This window comes from Andrena cerasifolii, chromosome 9 (genome assembly GCF_050908995.1).
Source record: "Andrena cerasifolii isolate SP2316 chromosome 9, iyAndCera1_principal, whole genome shotgun sequence".
Lineage (NCBI taxonomy): Eukaryota > Metazoa > Arthropoda > Insecta > Hymenoptera > Andrenidae > Andrena > Andrena cerasifolii.
Window position 1 is genome coordinate 14,627,530 of NC_135126.1, and position 17,324 is coordinate 14,644,853.

General features: G+C 35.2%; 3 protein-coding genes across 6 annotated transcripts; 1 reads left to right on the forward strand and 2 right to left on the reverse strand.

The window, feature by feature from the left end:
- Window positions 1–20: 20 nt before the first annotated feature.
- On the reverse strand, window positions 21–3,142 carry Smsr (Sphingomyelin synthase related). 2 transcript variants are annotated; one of them, XM_076820757.1, is made up of 6 exons: window positions 2,822–3,142; window positions 1,916–2,245; window positions 1,086–1,411; window positions 834–974; window positions 607–761; window positions 21–533 (listed from the first exon to the last, which is right to left on the reverse strand). In XM_076820757.1, the coding sequence occupies exons 2-6, from the start codon at window positions 2,213–2,215 to the stop codon at window positions 130–132; spliced, it is 1,326 nt and encodes a 441-aa protein (XP_076676872.1). In that variant the 5' UTR covers window positions 2,216–2,245; window positions 2,822–3,142; the 3' UTR covers window positions 21–129. The 2 variants fall into 2 exon arrangements, with proteins under 2 accessions (XP_076676872.1, XP_076676871.1); XM_076820756.1 differs by having other exon boundaries at window positions 2,615–3,141.
- Window positions 3,143–4,713: 1,571 nt separating this feature from the next.
- Window positions 4,714–9,665, forward strand: Sec63 (translocation protein Sec63). Its single transcript, XM_076820731.1, has 12 exons — window positions 4,714–5,206; window positions 5,965–6,067; window positions 6,146–6,260; window positions 6,344–6,449; window positions 6,638–6,861; window positions 6,956–7,117; window positions 7,477–7,705; window positions 7,839–7,984; window positions 8,065–8,212; window positions 8,312–8,771; window positions 8,859–9,150; window positions 9,244–9,665. The coding sequence occupies exons 1-12, from the start codon at window positions 5,083–5,085 to the stop codon at window positions 9,382–9,384; spliced, it is 2,250 nt and encodes a 749-aa protein (XP_076676846.1). The 5' UTR covers window positions 4,714–5,082; the 3' UTR covers window positions 9,385–9,665.
- On the reverse strand, window positions 9,567–16,435 carry Ikkbeta (inhibitor of nuclear factor kappa B kinase subunit beta). Of its 3 annotated transcripts, XM_076820734.1 has the most exons (14): window positions 16,287–16,435; window positions 16,049–16,205; window positions 15,767–15,966; window positions 15,530–15,685; window positions 13,981–14,198; window positions 13,803–13,907; window positions 13,586–13,724; window positions 13,323–13,511; window positions 12,975–13,186; window positions 12,546–12,830; window positions 12,323–12,472; window positions 11,934–12,251; window positions 11,761–11,841; window positions 9,567–10,806 (listed from the first exon to the last, which is right to left on the reverse strand). In XM_076820734.1, the coding sequence occupies exons 2-13, from the start codon at window positions 16,155–16,157 to the stop codon at window positions 11,778–11,780; spliced, it is 2,145 nt and encodes a 714-aa protein (XP_076676849.1). In that variant the 5' UTR covers window positions 16,158–16,205; window positions 16,287–16,435; the 3' UTR covers window positions 9,567–10,806; window positions 11,761–11,777. The 3 variants fall into 3 exon arrangements, with proteins under 3 accessions (XP_076676849.1, XP_076676847.1, XP_076676848.1); XM_076820732.1 differs by having other exon boundaries at window positions 9,567–11,841; XM_076820733.1 differs by having other exon boundaries at window positions 9,567–11,841; window positions 16,049–16,425.
- Window positions 16,436–17,324: the final 889 nt, after the last annotated feature.

The window sequence follows — 17,324 nt, forward strand, 5'->3', positions numbered from 1 at the left end:
AAATACTTACGATTAAGTGATTTTTGTTTTTTCCTTTTGTTTCGTGTATAAAGAGAATTGACAAATAAAGTTAACATTCTCAAGTCTATTATCAAATAAATATAAAAAGTGATACAACCAGTAAATTGGTTAGTGTTCCTTTTTTGTGCTATTTTTTACACCGCTACTTAGATTACGCCACGATTTACGAAAGCAGATCGAGGATCGTACCAAATACCAAATGTCTTTCCCCGTACCTGCTAGATTACAAATGATTAATGATGGCGACTCGAATTCATTCGGAACGATACCATCGACGGAAGATTCAAAGAAGCTAAATAATGGAAACCAAATTCTGGTTCTGTTCGAATCGCGTTGCATCAATGCTTGGTTATTCGCTAATGTATGATAGTAGAGAAACAGTCGAGAAGTTATATAAAAAGCTACAAAAACATCAATGGAATAATGTTCATGCGCCGCTAAGATAAAAAATATTCCAAACATATTGAGCATCCATGTAAAGGTATGTAAAAAGTACAATTGCGTCGGTGTATCTGTAAATAAAAAGGTTCACTGAATATTATCTACCCTCTGAAAAACGCCCCTCGAAATTCAACTGATACTCACATTCCGTGATGAAAAAGTTTAACATAGTAAGTGCAACAGTATGTCCACTAAACATGTAATCTCCGCAAGTTCGAACACCTTGAATAGACATACCAGCTCCACGCCATATAACATAAGCCATAGCAATCTTATTGTATAGCTCAACATATGCAGAACTATGAAATAGAAACGAGAATAGATTTCTCTTTCTTAATAACTCTCTAAAACAACGAAACCCTGGATTATACCTTGTCCAATCCTCTGCGACCGTTCGCGGTTGACACTGCAAATGTGCGCCTGGTACCGATAAGGAAGTAATGAGCATTGTAACACACCTTAGTAGGAAGACTGTACCAGATAAAGCGAAAAATCTCCGTAGTAAGATAAATCTGCGAAACATTAAAACTCTTTTAAACGTTTCTATACCGTATTATTGGAATATAGTTATATAAAAAAATCAAGCTTGTTCTCCGTTTCATTAATATAGCAGTGCGCTTCACCTGTATTTGTGAAAAATTAGGACGACGAGCCATATCGCGAAAAGTATGGTTCCCGTGACTTCGCATATGTCGAATGCCCAAGGGATATGTGGCACGTTATCTAGAAATATGTCAGGTAATGGGGGATATTTTTTCATGTCAGGCACTCTATCGTGAACAATGACCATCACAAAGGCAGTAATCCATGTAACGATAAATAAATATGCCAAGCTAATGAAGGCTTTCCAAATCTCGGGTGGCAAATGCGACGCGTGACCGTCCTCTGACACGGATGCTGAATAAAATTCATGTTCTATAGAGCCTTCGTTATTTAAACCACTATTAGGCTGCAAAGAAAACAGACTATTTGTACTATCTTATTTATTATCATACGCTTTAAATAACAATGATAATATTATCAGAGGATATACGAGATGTTTTTCGTAATGTGACTATCCTAAATATTTCCTTTGGCTTTAACCCGGCGGGAGGCGCACCCCATATTGTAACACAAGGTTGGCGCTACCGGGTCAAAAAATTAAAACGTAAAAAACCACGGTTTCAGAATATTTTTTTTAACTTTGTAATTTGTATGTTGAAGTAAAGTGTTTTAAGAATCAAACAAAATTTATGAAATATCTTAAAATCTTTATTAAAGTTCTTTAAAAAATTGTAACAAAAACTCAACAGTCTTCCTATTTTTGCAACTAGCGGCTCTGTGGTAAATTTTACCCAGTAGTGCCTCCCGCCGAGTTAATGATCCGCAAAAAATGTTCGCTAGAACCAGCAGAAACGTTTAGGATGGTCACGATAAAGGAAACGCTCGGTATATATTGAAATTGTTCTCTTACTTCGTGTTTGTGATGACTATAAAAATTTGACGAGGGAAATAAATCAACGTATCCCAACTCAAACAATATTGCCAAGTTGTCTCTTTGTAACTGTTTTATACTAATATATATTCTTTTTACATCCCCAATTTTCTTTATGTTCATGCCCTTAGACCTCAAATCATCTTCCTTCAGAGTCAGAAGCACCTTTCCATCTATTTCGTGGTCGAGAAACAAGTCAACAAACTTTTCGTGCCCAGCCTCGCTAAGCCACTTTGCCACATCGTTTTGTGTCCAGTCAGTTACATTTTTTGCCGACATTGTTTATCTAATTACAAAATTGTACAAGTCCTGCAAAAGGGAAATACGAAATGTGAGTCATTTTGAACTGGAATCATAATTAGGAAGAGTACGAAATTTCTATTAAACACTGAACAGCTCGATGAAATGAATTAATACAACGATAATGTATGACATAAAGCCGAAACGTATAAATGATCTGCTTAATTATTGAGAATAATAACGATAATAATGATAATGGAGAAACACCAAAGCCATGTATGTATATTATATTATAAAAAAGATAACAATGGTAATGTAGAAGAAATAATAGTAGTGCGTCGAATTGTAAATTTTAATCCTCCTTTCTACAAATAATTGTGTAAATCTCTTATGTTTTAAAAACGTGTCTAACCTAACCGTTAAACATTATTTACCTACCTTAGAAATTTAATATATAGATTATCAAAGTTAGATATCACAATCTTTTAGTGCGTTTATTGTACATAATGTAAGTATGCAATGAATAACGTAGCCTTATCGCCAAACGAAACCGTACATTGGAAGTAGGTATTTGTAAACAAATCAATCGAGACAGAATCATTGATTAGAATGTCACGCGTACGCTCGAAAACATTCATCACTTACTCTTTTGAGTTAAAGAACGGTGCGCGCACTTTGACATGTTTTGTATCTATTTAACGCAACACCAATTCTTAATCATACCGAGCGATGATTAATACTGATAAATTGGCTTGATCAACAAAGGAACCGAAAGCTCTGAATCAGGTACAGACGTAATCGCGACGGATCAAAGTCATTCTAAAACAAAACACTAGAATAAATGAAACGTGACCCTTGTATTTTCATTCTCCGCGAGCGCGCGTCAGCCGTCACGTAATATGTAAAATAGTTGTATATGTACTTCTCGCTTCTAATATTTTAATTTCCAACAGTACCTATGCGTACACATAGTGACTTTTCATTTTCCACGATAGATGGAAACAATTTCTAATGCCCGATTTCCTCACCCCCGGATAAAGTCCCGGTTAGTCATCCGTCAGTTAAATGCTATCTGCTAGATAGCAGTAGCGCGTATTTCTGCTGTTTCTTCAGTCGGTATTGTTGCGCGGCCATTTAGGGATTCTAAATTTCCCGCGGGGAATTGGAACGCGGGTTGATGCCCGTGAAGCACTAAGGTACTCTGCCCACAGAACGCTTAATTTAGAATAAAACTACAAGAAAAGGAAGAGATAAATTTTGAACTAGTAAAATAAACCTTAATACTATTAAACAGAAACGGAATTTGAACTAAATATAACTCTGAAATTCGCAGGATTTTAATTACGCGCCCATCCACTTTCGTTATCGGCTGAAGAAAGAACGCTTTACAAAGCCGATCGTTTTAACGTATTTTATTAATTACAAAATGTGCTTAGGTACTAAGAGCCAATCAGAGATTTTTTAATAATAAGATAAATTCCTATTCGTCGATACATGCCTCCCAGTTATCGATTTTTCAATTAACAAACGTTTAACATCTTTGCGCTGACTTTACACATTTAGGAGAAGGTATAAAAGTGGAGTTCAAACATCCGTTTTCAGGTAAGTATTGATTAATTTATAATCTTGAATTATGTTCATTAAAAGAATTTCTAACTATTTTCAAATCTCTCGGACTTGGGCTAACTCCACTTTTACTTCCCTTTCAATTACATTTATCTAGTGAGATTCAAACTTCGCGCCTTTAGAGTTTATGCTACACGCCGTCAGGCGGGAGCTGCAGCACGAACCTCCAGTTAATGTAACTGGAGGATAACTGGCAGATAACTTGAAACCGGAGGTGAAGTGTTGCGTGATTCTTCGGAAAACTTGATTTCAGTTTCCAGGGAAAAGTATAAGAGCTGTGTATATATTAGGTGTCCCACTAACTCTGTCCACCTCAAATATCTGTTATTTCAGATTTCTAGTAATAAGCGAAAATGTTATTTACAAAAGTTGTATGTTTGTAAGAAACACGCGGTGGGAGAAGTTTCTTTACAGGTGGTGGCGTAGAGAGAATGCGAAGGTGAATTTTCTACACCTCGTCTGTGATTGTAGCAATATGTGGTTAAATATTTTTCTTTCCTTTGTTATGTCCTAACAAAGGAAATTACGAATTCACTGACGTTACCGATCTTGGTGGTTGGATTGTACGTGATTCCCAAAACCACCACTCCTAAACACAGAGGGCGCAATAAAACCTGCGATTCTTCGCGAAGTCGGTATTTCAGACCGTGTGAGACGAACTCCCATAAGATAATAGGTCTGGGTTACTGTACTGCGTGGATGATCAATATTACATAGGAATATTTGAAGAGACCTTCTTTACATTTTTCAAATGTCGCACGTGCTTAATGACGTCGCATGGTATGCACAAGCGTATTAAATGGTATAGATAGCTCTACATGACGTGATGTGACGTCACATGACCTTTATTTCGAAGCCTTCGCCTGGCAACCCTGGCTGGAACGATATTTCAGAGCCCAATGTATGTACCACCGTATTATCATGCCATGGCGTATCATAAGTCCGCATAGTTACAGGAAAGTAGTTTGTGACTGCACACCGCGGACGTTGTATAATCCTTTAATGGACCTAATTATTGTGGATCTTAACGTGCTCCCATTTTTTCTCATTGCGCGCACACCACCGTCATTGACAACGCCATTGCACATCGGACTCGACCATTAGCATTTGGTGCTGAGTTGGCAGTCTTGACGGCGACAACTCTGTAAACGTAGTGTATACTGTGTATATCGGATGGTAGTACCGTGAATTCAAAGTGGAGTTTAGTAATGAATGTACTTAAACGATATACTTAAATATTACACTTAAATATACACTTACACGTTAGTACTTAATGAGCTATGAGCGGGAAAAAATTTCAATATGACGAAAGTGGCGGGACATTTTTCTACTTTTTACTGTCGTTCCTGGCACTTATTTTGATACCTGGGACGTACTATCTGTGGCCACGTTGCCCGAAGCAAGGTTAGATCCGGACGAATCTATTTGGCCTAGCATAGAAACAAGTGACATTACATGATAAAGTTATACCGCATCGCATGTCTCTCCCCCGATTTCAACGATAATTCTCATCCACCTTACGCCCGCTTCTATCAATATATGTACCACCTACTCCATAATGTTGTGACTGGAGACTAACCGCCACTTAATTGTGAATATCCCGTTACCGATTTACTAATAACCTCAATAATAAAGTGCGCTACTTTAAACGCTCGTGTTCGAATGAAACGCAAACGATTCATTTGGTGCTCGTTTAGCTCATAATTTTTCATTTGGTCCTTATTGATGTATTCTTCAGAATTATTTCATTAAACTATTTATGTGTCGTATTATAAACAACTTCGTTGTCTCTCTAATTTGCACTTCGTAGCAACGTTTTGTAATATTTAATACGAAAGATTATGTAAATGAATATGAAATACTCGAATTATAATTTTTTTCGTATATTACATTAAGCAAGTGTGAATTCTGAAGACATTTGTAAAAAATCTTTTCTTTTACAATTTAAGTTATAGTGATTTAAGAAAATTTATCGGTGCATGTTTAGTTAATGTAGACTTGTAATCAATCCCATAGATGATATATATTTATAGTTTTTATAGGTTTACATTTTATTAAAATATATAATAGAAGTTATTTTGTATTATATTCATATTAATCACGTACAAGTTATGTCTACATTGAAGTGTTTATAACTGGATATAATTATCATTTATCATTAGACCCCGAAAAAGAGACAAAGGAGTGTCAGTGCAATGGATGTAAAAAGAAAAAAGTTATCCTGCAGCTTAATGAACCTTGGAGAGAAACCAAAGCATTATTTACGTAAATTATGTTTTTATATGTTGCCAATTTTATATGTAAGTTTCCCGATGCTTTTCTGACATTACTGTATCATTGTAGGAAATTCCTTATTATTCTTGGATGGGTAATTTTTCTATTTCTTGCATACAAAGTATCACAATTCGACTATGAGATGGCCAATTTTGATCCATTCCAAATTCTCGGCGTTTCTCCCGTAAGTATAATCCACATACATGAAAAGAAATGTGTCGTTAATGCGCTAATATACATATACACATAATATATAATTATTTACAGGGTTCGTCACAAGGTGACATTAAAAAAGCTTATCGTAAACTCTCTTTGATTCTCCACCCAGACAAAGAAACTGGAAACGAAAAAGCATTCATGAAACTAACCAAAGGTAAAAATTCAGCTGAAATAATGTAGTACACTCCGTCCACTAACAAATGTGCACTTACATAGTGGCAGTTGGTTTCGTAATGATTTAAGCACGTAACATTTTGTTGAAGTTATTTTTAAGTAATATTAACTGTAGATAGTGATGGCTTAGTTGCTATTAAAATATAATATTTATTTCTATATTAATAGCTTATCAAGCATTAACGGACGACGAAGCACGAAAGAATTGGGAAAAGTATGGAAATCCAGACGGTCCAGGTACAATGAGCTTTGGAATTGCTTTACCTTCCTGGATCGTTGAAAAAGAGAATTCTGTATGGGTTTTGGGATTATATTCATTGGTGTTCATGTTTGCTTTACCAATCGCTGTTGGAACGTGGTGGTATAAGAGTAGTCATTACACTGGTGACCAAGTAAATACAAATATATATATTATCTATACTTTTGAAAAGCATTGTTAAATATTAATTGAGAAGCAGTATAATTCGTTTCATCATTTTCTCCTAGGTGCTACTAGCGACTACTGAAATGTATTATGCTTTCTTCATTAAGATACCTTCCATGTCGCTAAAAAGAGTTATTATGATTCTTGCTGCTTCTTTTGAATTTTACAAAAAACGAAATGCAGAAATAATTGAAAGACATACTGACAGTGAAGAAGTTTATTCGGTAAGATATGTATTGCCATATGTTAATAATTTCTCCGCCTTTTTACCACTAAGATAACCGAATTTCTAGGGGTCAATTACACCCACTTAGAGTGAATTTGGGCAGCAAACAAAAATTGCGTTATAATCGGGAGGAAAGTCCCTACATATTAACAAAGTTTCAGAATTTTTTAAATTTCCGGGTTCGGGATGTTCCCCTGTCTGTGCTTCTTATATCAGTAGAAATGCAAAAAATTGATACCAACTAACATCGAACAATGAACATTTATGCAAATTTTTTACTTCAAAAGTGCGAACATCTCGCGTGGGAATATTATATGGCTCGAAATAATTCTAATTCCTGCATTTTATTATTTTCAGCTCATCAGGCAGTTACCCAATCTGGGGGAAAAGAACAAGCAAGTACCATTATGTTACTCATATTCAATTAAAGCTAGAGCTTTACTTCATGCACATTTCTCTCGTATACCGCTAAATCCAGAGACATTGGACAAAGATAGGCAATACATAGTAAAAAAATGTCCATATTTAATTCAAGAAATGGTAACTTGTGTTAATCGAGTGATTTTATTAGCTTATGCTAAAAGAGGTATATATGTATGCTTTACAAATTTATAAACTTTCCTATTTATATGAAATACTTTGAAATACGAATACAAGATACTCTGAGAAATCCGAATCTAAATACGTTCATTCGTTATTTAAGACACTGTCTTTTTCAGTTCCACATTTACCGAGCATACAAACCGTAGAGAATTGTATGAAACTTTGTCCAATGATAGTACAAGGTTTCTGGGAATTTAAAAATTCTCTCTTACAATTACCATATATAAATGAAGATAATTTAAAATACTTCTTATCAAAAAAGGTACGATTAAGTTTCTATATTATTTAAAGTTCCACGTCAGGATTAGAAATCGTTTTAAAAATTAAATATTGTGTTATCAGCATCCAATCAAAAGTCTTCAACAATTTGCACAATTGAAAGGAGAAAAGAGAAGACTGATCCTTAGACATTTATCAGACAGCCAATATGAAGATGTTATGAAAGTTCTTGGACGTATGCCATATATAGATTTCAAAGTACGATCTGAAGGTACAGTTTATTTCGCACTTATTATAGCATAGGCTTCGTTTACGTTTGCGTGCGAAAGTTGCCCCAAATTAAACGTAACAAATCGATTTGCAATTTTAGTAATCGATGATGAAAATCCAACTGTTTACACTACTGGTGCTATTGTGACTGTAACAGTGTCATTAACACGCAAGGATATGAAAGAATTATTTGGAGATGACACTGTTAAAGAGCAAACGATGATTGACGATGATAGTAGTAAAATGGATGAAGTTATTACAGATAAGTTGTCGGAAGAACAAAATCACTCTGTAAAAAAACGAACGTGGCTTAAACAAAAGAAAGGCCAAAAGAAATCCCACAAGAAAGGTACCAGTAAGAAGCCTGCTTCTGTGAAAAATGCTCAACAAACAAATACTCCTAATGCAAGGAAAAAGGAGGATAAAGTAGAAAAAGAGTCTTCCAAAGATAAATTGTCTGATGATAGTGACAGTGACGCTGACAGTGACAGAAGCGAAGACGAAGACAGTCATGATAAGAAAGATGTATCTATCGATGACGATGATACAGACTGGGAAAGGTGAAATATAATTTTCGATACTTGTAATGATAGTTCTTAATGTTATTTATATTAATCTAGTAACTTATCGACAATATTCGTGAATAGGGTTCAACAAAGAATCCCAAAAAGGGAGAAAGCTCTAGAGGGAAGAAGTAATTTATCACACGAAGTGCATTGTCCACTCTTTCCAGATGTTAAACAGGAGTACTGGTGGGTTTACATTTGCGATCGCAAGAGTCGAACTTTACTAACAACTCCTGTTTATGTTACGTCGTTGACACATTTCGAAGAAATTCAGTTAAAATTTACAGCGCCACGATGGACAGGTGTTTATACATTTACTGTATGTTTACGTAGTGATTCTTATCTTGGCTTTGACCAAGCTCAATATATTAAGGTATGCAGAAGCATTCATATGTTTACGTAAATACCAACGAAGCTTTATGTGATTTAGATTAGCTCGTTATTACTATAAAAATATCTTCCCCAGTTGGATGTGAAAGAAGCACCAGAAGTGCCCACAGAGCATCCTCAATGGGATATTTCAGACGAAGAAACTGCGGAGGATATTGATGCAGCTGATGAACATTCGGAGTTCACAACCGACGAAGATGTCAGTGACGATGAGTAATATCTATTTTGTCCCGAGGGATTGGACAAATAGATATTTAAGAAGTTCACGTTTTTCCTCTTTTTTTACTTGTCAAGTTAATGTACAATGAACTTTTATACGTGGAATTGCATAATCGTTGATGTATGTGGACAATCTAGGAAAATAATATGGTGTGTAAGATTTCTCAGTGCAGAGGAAGGTAATAGTAAATAAAAATCATAATATTTATTTTAACATTGTTGTTTAATCCTCAGTCTAGGATGTGTATACAGTTTTTTAATAAAATATATCTCAAGATACGAAGCTGCTATACATCCTTCTACCTTTTATTTCAACTTTCAAAACACTTAGAATTCGAGAAATTACTAAACGATGATCACAGAAGTACAACTTAAATCTTACACGAGTGAAAGTATAGTAAAAGTGCTTTTGCGTTCATTCAACCATATCATTTTTTGTTAGATGTAAGAAGTAAAAAGCACTGACGCTGCTCTATCGCAGCACAGTCAATGCTCTACTTCTGTGATGAACGCAATGAATTTTCGAATAACAGAAATTCGTATTGTGAGTATACTTAAATCAAACGCAACATAATAGTATATAATAGTCTAAACTCTTGAACGTATATGCTAATAAATTTTGTTACAGATGCTAAAGAAATCTGTACTTGTATATTTGTTTTTGTATATCACATTCAGTGCTATTTCTAAAGCAGGTAAATTGAATAAATAACAATCTCATTACACGTTTCGTATTTTCTTAAACATCTGCTACAAGGGTGTTTCACTACAGGCCAAACTAACACGAAAATAGACAGTAAAATTGTTTAATGTCGCGCTTCGTTTTCGATAAAATTGTCTTTGAATTTTAGCCAAATAAGTACGCGTGCACCGAAATACAATTTTCACGCAGAGCAGATGTAAGCGGAACGGCCTACGGAAAGCGCGACGAGTTCCCCTTGCCTCCGCGTGTTCCTTAGGCGTCTAAAAGTCTACTCGGGCGCACGCGTATTTGGCTAAAATTCAAAGTCAATTTTCTCGAAATCGAAGCGCGATATTAAAAAATATTATTCTATACTAAAAGGTTTAACACATGTAGTAAAACACCCTGCATGTACAAATATATTTATGTAAATTATTAGGTATTAAAATAATTTTAAAAATGTATTAACCATGTATATGCGACCGAATAGACAGTAACAGATGCTTTAAATATGTATATGCATAAATGTATTTATATAGAAAATTTGCAAAACGCTCTATTGACAGCCTATTTCGGACTAGTATACGTACATATAACAAAAATAGAATTAAATTTTATAATACCTCTGTTATATTTCATATTAATATGCATTCTTTCTCACATTTCTTAGCAGCACCCAGTGATGTTCAGCGGAAGACGAAACAGAAGAACGCAGCAAGTGGACCGACTTACACATTTCTTAAAACAGATAAACATGCTAACATCAAGTGGGGAGTGCGACATTACATTCCACGTTCACCAAGAATATTAAAATACACTACAAATATTGATCATTAAATATGTCGGAGTTAGCGTTTGGCCGTTCGATCCTCGCAGGCTAAGCCGCCAATTGCGCGTGTAGCCGCTTGGCGACGCTTACATGTGTTGCGTGGCCACGCGACCGTAGCTACGAACGGAGTTATATTCAATCGATATGTACACTAGGAGGGACGTTTAAAAACCGACGTTTGTGTGTGATTGAGAAAAGTATGTATGCACTTACCTCATTACCCGCGCGCGTGCGCAAGAACAGATGAATGGTCAAGTAGTCAGTCCCTGTTCTACAGAAGAAATTGGACATTTAATGTCGAGCGCGGCATCTGGGAATTCTCGCGCGCGCGGGTTCTGAGTTAAGGAGGTCGCCCACTAGGCCGAAGCACGGCGACCACGCATCGCTCATATGACAGAACAGCAACCACCACGCATCGCCCATATGACAGAACAGCAGCGACGAACATTTCGCTTTGGTCGCCACACTGCGCTTCGCCGCACTTCAGCTTAGTGGACGACAACCTTTAAGTTGATGACAGCTGTATATAATGTTAAATTCGAATCAGTCTCAGAAATAAGCACGAAGTTAAACCCAGTAACGGTATTTTAATTTGAAAACTCCAATCCCTTTCTCTCGTACCGCCAACTAAGGCACGCAACACATGGCAAATGTATGAACCATGAAACTACCTATGTACAGACACTGCGCGGCTGCCTCGATCGAGTTGCCTCGTGTCTTAAGTTGTATAATACGCGAGGCAAGCAAGCGAGGCAGGGTGTGCCAGCAGACCCTTTTCCCTCAAGCCACGATTGTGCGAATAAAATAAAATGTTACCTTCAATGCAAAAGAAATTAAAAAATTAAATATAGAATCGTACATACATTTTTTACCATAATGATTATGGATCCAGATTAATCATTTCCATATGTATCTTTTGTATTTTTATCAAAAGATTATCTAACCTGATGGAAGAAAGAGAAATCAGTTTTATTATTATTTTTTTGTGTATAATATTCTTATTCTATGTTGTAATAGAAACACTAATTAAACTTACATGTAACGTATTACTAAATTATCATATATCACATCGTTTCCTGCATCCGTAATTTCATTACAGCTACTACCAGACACGATTGAAGACTGATTACTACATGATTCATTTGACATTTCCACGCTGTTGTTATTTAGCGAAGTATTTGCAGTTTCCTTGTGCACAGCAGCAGACGAGGTTGGGTATTGATCCTTTGAAGAAATATCTGGTATACACTGTGTTATTTTTTGAAGTTCTTCACGATATACTGTTGTCATAGCAGTAACTGAATCGAAAATTCCTTCCAACGTTGAAAGTTCAACTTCTAATTTTACTATTCGTCTAAAAGAATTATTTGAATCTAATGTAAACCAATTAGAATTAAATATAAAGACATTCATCGATATACATACTCTGTGACTTCAGATATATTTTTATTACGAAATTGTGCTCCTTGTGCTTGTAAAAACTCAAAGACTAATTTTACCATTTCTGTTGGCTTTCCACTTTTTTGAAAATGCTCGTTCTTACATAAGTCAAATATTTTTACAGCGTTATTGTATCTACACAGAATTATAGCATGAGTCCGTATCTATTCAGCAACATTTAAAGCCGGAACAGATAATATTCACTTACAGTCGTGACATATCCCTCATACAATCAATAGACTGAGCTGTGCCTTTTAATTCATTACTATCCTGTAATAACGGGTTAAATTTTGATTTGATTTGATCAGTAGCCGTGAAAAGTTTAGTAACTTTTTTCAAATTGGCTTCCAAAGCTTTCAGTCTCTCTTTATCTACAGCCTCCTTCTCCCATTTAGCACGAATCGCAGATAATTCATTTAAATGAGAACTTATATTTGTTAATGCATTTGTTATGTTTTCATTAAACCTATTAAATCTTGCAACTACTAAGTCTCTGGAATTAGAATTATTTCCCTTACAATAGATACAATAATAAAAACTTTTAAACTCTCGTAATATTAAATTGACATATTTAGCATTGTAACAATATTGATCTTCTATTAACTAGGAATAATACAAAAATTTATAAAACACTTACACTTTTATAGTCAAAGCAAAAATGTACAGTTGGAACAAATGTATTTCTTGTTTAATAAAAAATATTGTTACACGATAATAATCCTTTAATGTTTCATAATCCAATTGACTTCTTGATAATTCCATCATTTTTTTAACTGGCACAGGAATATCTGGTACTGGTATATTCTCTATTAAAGGACTTTCGTTTTTAAAGACAAAGAAAACTGGATCCTATGGTACAAATATCGGCTTGAATTAATTTAATAAATACCGAGAAACAAGCGATTTCAAGCAAACTTATCATTTTTGAGCAAGTCGAGCAATAATATTGTGAGTGTAGAAACATAATTATATAATAAAGTTATACCTGTATTTGCGACAAATGTGGTGCCTCATTTGCAGTGAGTATTGTACCAAAGTAATCTGTTAAAATTTGTTGACTTATTAGTATATTAGTGTCCTTTTCAATCATAGATTGTAAATCTGTGATAGTAGTTGTATCAACTATTTCATATACATTAATTTTATATGTTGATGCAGAGAATACATATATAATCTATAAAATTAGAATATGTATTTAATGTATGATAAAAAAATATATGTATATATTATCTGTGCATTTAACAATACCTGTTTATATAAAATTGATTGAAGTAATTTAAATACCACCAGCTGTAGTTCTCCATTTTCATCGCGACGCTTTCCTCGTTCTTTTGGATTCCACTGTAACACCACTCTAAACCATTCTACTAGTTTGTTTCTGACACACCTAATACAAAGTCCAGTGTATATAATTAACGACTTATTTCTACTAAATATTAATAAAAAACAATTTTATAACTATTACCTGGATAGATGTGTTGGATCAATAATGTCTTCACCAAAAACTGTCTTTCCATCTGATTCAATAGCACATATATCGTTGTATCCTTTATTTTTAATATGTTGCATCCTACATAAATAAAAATTAGCTAATGTAAACTATTTTGTTGACTTTTTTAATTTGTCGTAAATGCACAATGTACCATGTCATAGTATGCTGCATTCTTGGCAAAAATGGCCGTGTACCAGTGACAAGTTCATAAAACAGGATACCTAGACTCCAATAATCTACGGAACAACTATATTTCTCTCTCCAAAAGAGTTCTGGTGCCACATAATTTAAGGTGCCTACTATTGATGCAGATGCACTAGCTTCTCCAAGCTCTTTTGCATACCCAAGATCTATTAATTTATATGAAATCTAAAACATATTATCTATGTATACATGATGTTATTTGTAATTATTTTTTCTGTGTAGTTAATCCTTGTGTGAGCAACCGGGTACCCATTTCTAGGTTTCCTTTAAAAAAAATTGACGTCCTTTTGAAAATATGGCAAAATCGGTCCGGATCCCCATTCTTTGGACACTTTGACATCGATTTGCGTTCCCAAAATAAAAATTTATACAAACGATTTTAAATAGGAAGGCTTCAAACTTATATATACGATTATTGTTAGCTGAATTATGAATGGAAGTTTAACGAAGAAATTGTGCAGAACACAAATTCTTAATTAATACTGTTTATTTATTAACATAAATAATATTATTCTGATTGGTGACAAAAACTTCGTCATTCAATGATTCTTCTTGTGGTCGCGGCAGTCAGACTTCATCCTCATAATCGAATGATATACCGGGTGTCCCGAAATTGAGGGCCAATCCTGAACCTGCAATACCCTGATGCAAAAAGACATCGAAAAGTCCTTTACCGTTTTGGGATCCGAGGCCTCGTTCTTGAAATATTAACAGTTTAACTTCCGGGCCGCGCAGTTTAAAGCTGAGTCAGTTGAGCCGACTGCGCTGGTTCATTTTCAAGGTTTGATCCAGCGCGGTCGGCCCTACTGTGTGCGTGGGCGTGCCAGCGTACGCTGTCGCGCGCTCAGCTGACTCGGCTTTAAACTGCGCGGCCCGGAAGTTCAACTATTAGTCTCTCGAGAACGAAGCCTCGGAGCCCAAAACGGTAAAGGACTTTTCGATGTCTTTTTGCATCAGGATCTTGCATGTTCGAGATTGTCCCTCAATTTTGGGACACCCTGTATTATCAGAAGAATTTTCTTCTCCGAATAATGCAGTTACATAAGTATCTATTCCACAAAGACACTATACGTTCCACAATAAAACTCCAGAGAAAATTTTACTAAAGTGCAAGTCGTATTCTTACAAAGAACTGATGCAAATTCATTCAATTTTTCGTTTTGTTCTCTAATTTTTTCATGTGGCTGTGTACTTGTTTATATATACAAAATAAGGTTCCGTTCATCACTAAACCAGAAACAATGATCTTTGTGGAGTGTCAAGAACAGCATGCATATACGCGAATATGGCTTTAGCATCAAATTATATTGTTGTTTCGTGTAATTTTCCGCTCATATCATTTAAAAGCTAGAGCTTTGAAAAAGTATGAAAGTAAAATTATCGCTGTATATCAAATCCATCGAAACAGAATGCGTGGGGGTCCCAACAACTTTGAATATTTTGGTTGCCTATACAAGGGTTAAAAGGATCTGTACATAAAATGTAATACTACTTACTTTATCAGATTCTTGCAAAACTATATTTTCAGGCTTTAAATCGCGATGAGTAATATTGTTAGAATGTAAATATTCAACCGCAGAGGAGATATCTTTCATTACGTTAAGTGCTTCTTTTTCAGTAACACCACAGCAATTCTCTGTTCTATTTAAAACCTATGATCCCCAAAGTATAATAAATACATGCGAATAATATTTTGATTTCTTATCCAAACAGGTATTTTACTTCATGTTTACCTTTCTAAGATCACCTTTCCTACAAAATTCCATGCACAGTATTGGCAAATCTACTTTTTCATCGGGATGTTTAAACGGTAATTCCAAAGCTTTTATAATATTTTGATGTCTCAAGCGTTTCATTATCTCCACTTCATTGATCCATCTGTTCTTTTGAGTTTCTGTTAACTGTGTGATGTCCCATTTACATTTTTTAATCGCTACAAGTTGCAAATTGTTTTACTACCTGTTAGAATCTCTGACCTTCTGTTACGCATTCTCTTGATAAAAGCATAGACTTACCAAGTTTGGTATCACTAATGTGTACCCATAATTCAACAATACCGAATCCCCCTGAACCAAGGACTTTGTTCAGACTCCATCCATCAATGAAAACTGGTGCAGCAATCATGTTGAATGTTTTAATTAACAATACTATTCGATTATAAACCGTTGTGAACTGTAAACAAATCAGATAAAATCACAATCAAAAGAAGTTGCAAACAAATATGTTCATCATAACTTATTTTTTATTCCGTACATTAATCGGAGAAGTGAAACTTTCAGCATCATATTCCACTGACGTTTATATACACATGTTTGTTGTTTGCCAAAGAATAAAAATGTGTAGGTGCACACTGATACACGCAGAGTTGACCGGCAATTCTCTGTCACGTGACGTCACAAAGCCTATACATACTTACTTACGGCTTATGCCTGCCATGACCGCAAACCGGATGACACATTCAGGCCTCATTCATACCGAAAGCAACGGGCAGCGACCAATGAAAAGAATGCTTTGGAACTGATTTATGACGTCATGAGGTAGATCCTCTTTTCTCATTCGCGTGCATGCGCCATTGTGGAGTCTCGTGATGACGTCATAGATATTCATTAAATATGTTAATAAAAGACAATTGCTTGTGAACAAGTAATAAAAATGAGTGAACAAAGATGTGCGAGTAAACGAGGAACATCGATTCCATATGAAATTATCGGTGAATAATGAAAAAAATATAAATGAGGGGCTGGATGAAAAAAATTTTCAGTCAAATTTGTTTAATTTATTTTAAATCGTCAATTGATGAACAAATAATATAAACTAATGAGCAATGATGTACGAACGATGCACAATCGACTGCATAAAAGAGAAACTGATATATACTCCAATGAGGGGTTAATTTTTCGGTGGTGAGGTCTTTCTCGTAGATAACCGGGCCGATGCCCCGTTTCTACGGCGCCGTTGCGCAATCAATCCAACTCTATCTCGCGCGCAACAGCGCCGTAATATGAAAATTGCTTAGCGCCGCTGTAGCTTCCAACAGTGCTCATGTCACTCATGTTTCAATATCACAGGCGAAGCATAATGAAGTACCGTAGGGATTTGAACAAGTTTCTAAGTACGGCGGAAGCACTTCTTAAGTTCCAGAATGCAGTAGCGTAACGTTTTCATACCATCAGAGTCCAGACCCCGCCGAGAAACAGGGTAAAAATTTTACGACGCATAAATGTATGAAAGCGAAACCTAAACATACAAAGCCTGTTCAGATGAAGCTTGAATTCAACACTATAAGAATGC

What these genes read in the sequence shown, in the direction of transcription:
- Sec63 (XM_076820731.1), top strand. Translation starts at nt 5,083, where the DNA reads ATGAGCGGGAAAAAATTTCAATATGACGAAAGTGGCGGGACATTTTTC. An exon ending in GAAACCAAAGCATTATTTAC is followed by an intron (nt 6,068 to 6,145) that starts GTAAATTATGTT and finishes GTATCATTGTAG; the next exon opens with GAAATTCCTTATTATTCTTG. An exon ending in ATTAGCTTATGCTAAAAGAG is followed by an intron (nt 7,706 to 7,838) that starts GTATATATGTAT and finishes TGTCTTTTTCAG; the next exon opens with TTCCACATTTACCGAGCATA.
- Ikkbeta (XM_076820734.1), bottom strand. Translation starts at nt 16,157, where the DNA reads ATGATTGCTGCACCAGTTTTCATTGATGGATGGAGTCTGAACAAAGTC. An exon ending in GATCCAACACATCTATCCAG is followed by an intron (nt 13,725 to 13,802) that starts GTAATAGTTATA and finishes ACTTTGTATTAG; the next exon opens with GTGTGTCAGAAACAAACTAG. An exon ending in TTTGCTTTGACTATAAAAGT is followed by an intron (nt 12,831 to 12,974) that starts GTAAGTGTTTTA and finishes TTCTAATTCCAG; the next exon opens with AGACTTAGTAGTTGCAAGAT.
- Smsr (XM_076820757.1), bottom strand. Translation starts at nt 2,215, where the DNA reads ATGTCGGCAAAAAATGTAACTGACTGGACACAAAACGATGTGGCAAAG. An exon ending in ATAGTCATCACAAACACGAA is followed by an intron (nt 1,412 to 1,915) that starts GTAAGAGAACAA and finishes TTTTCTTTGCAG; the next exon opens with CCTAATAGTGGTTTAAATAA. An exon ending in GTCGCAGAGGATTGGACAAG is followed by an intron (nt 762 to 833) that starts GTATAATCCAGG and finishes TCTATTTCATAG; the next exon opens with TTCTGCATATGTTGAGCTAT.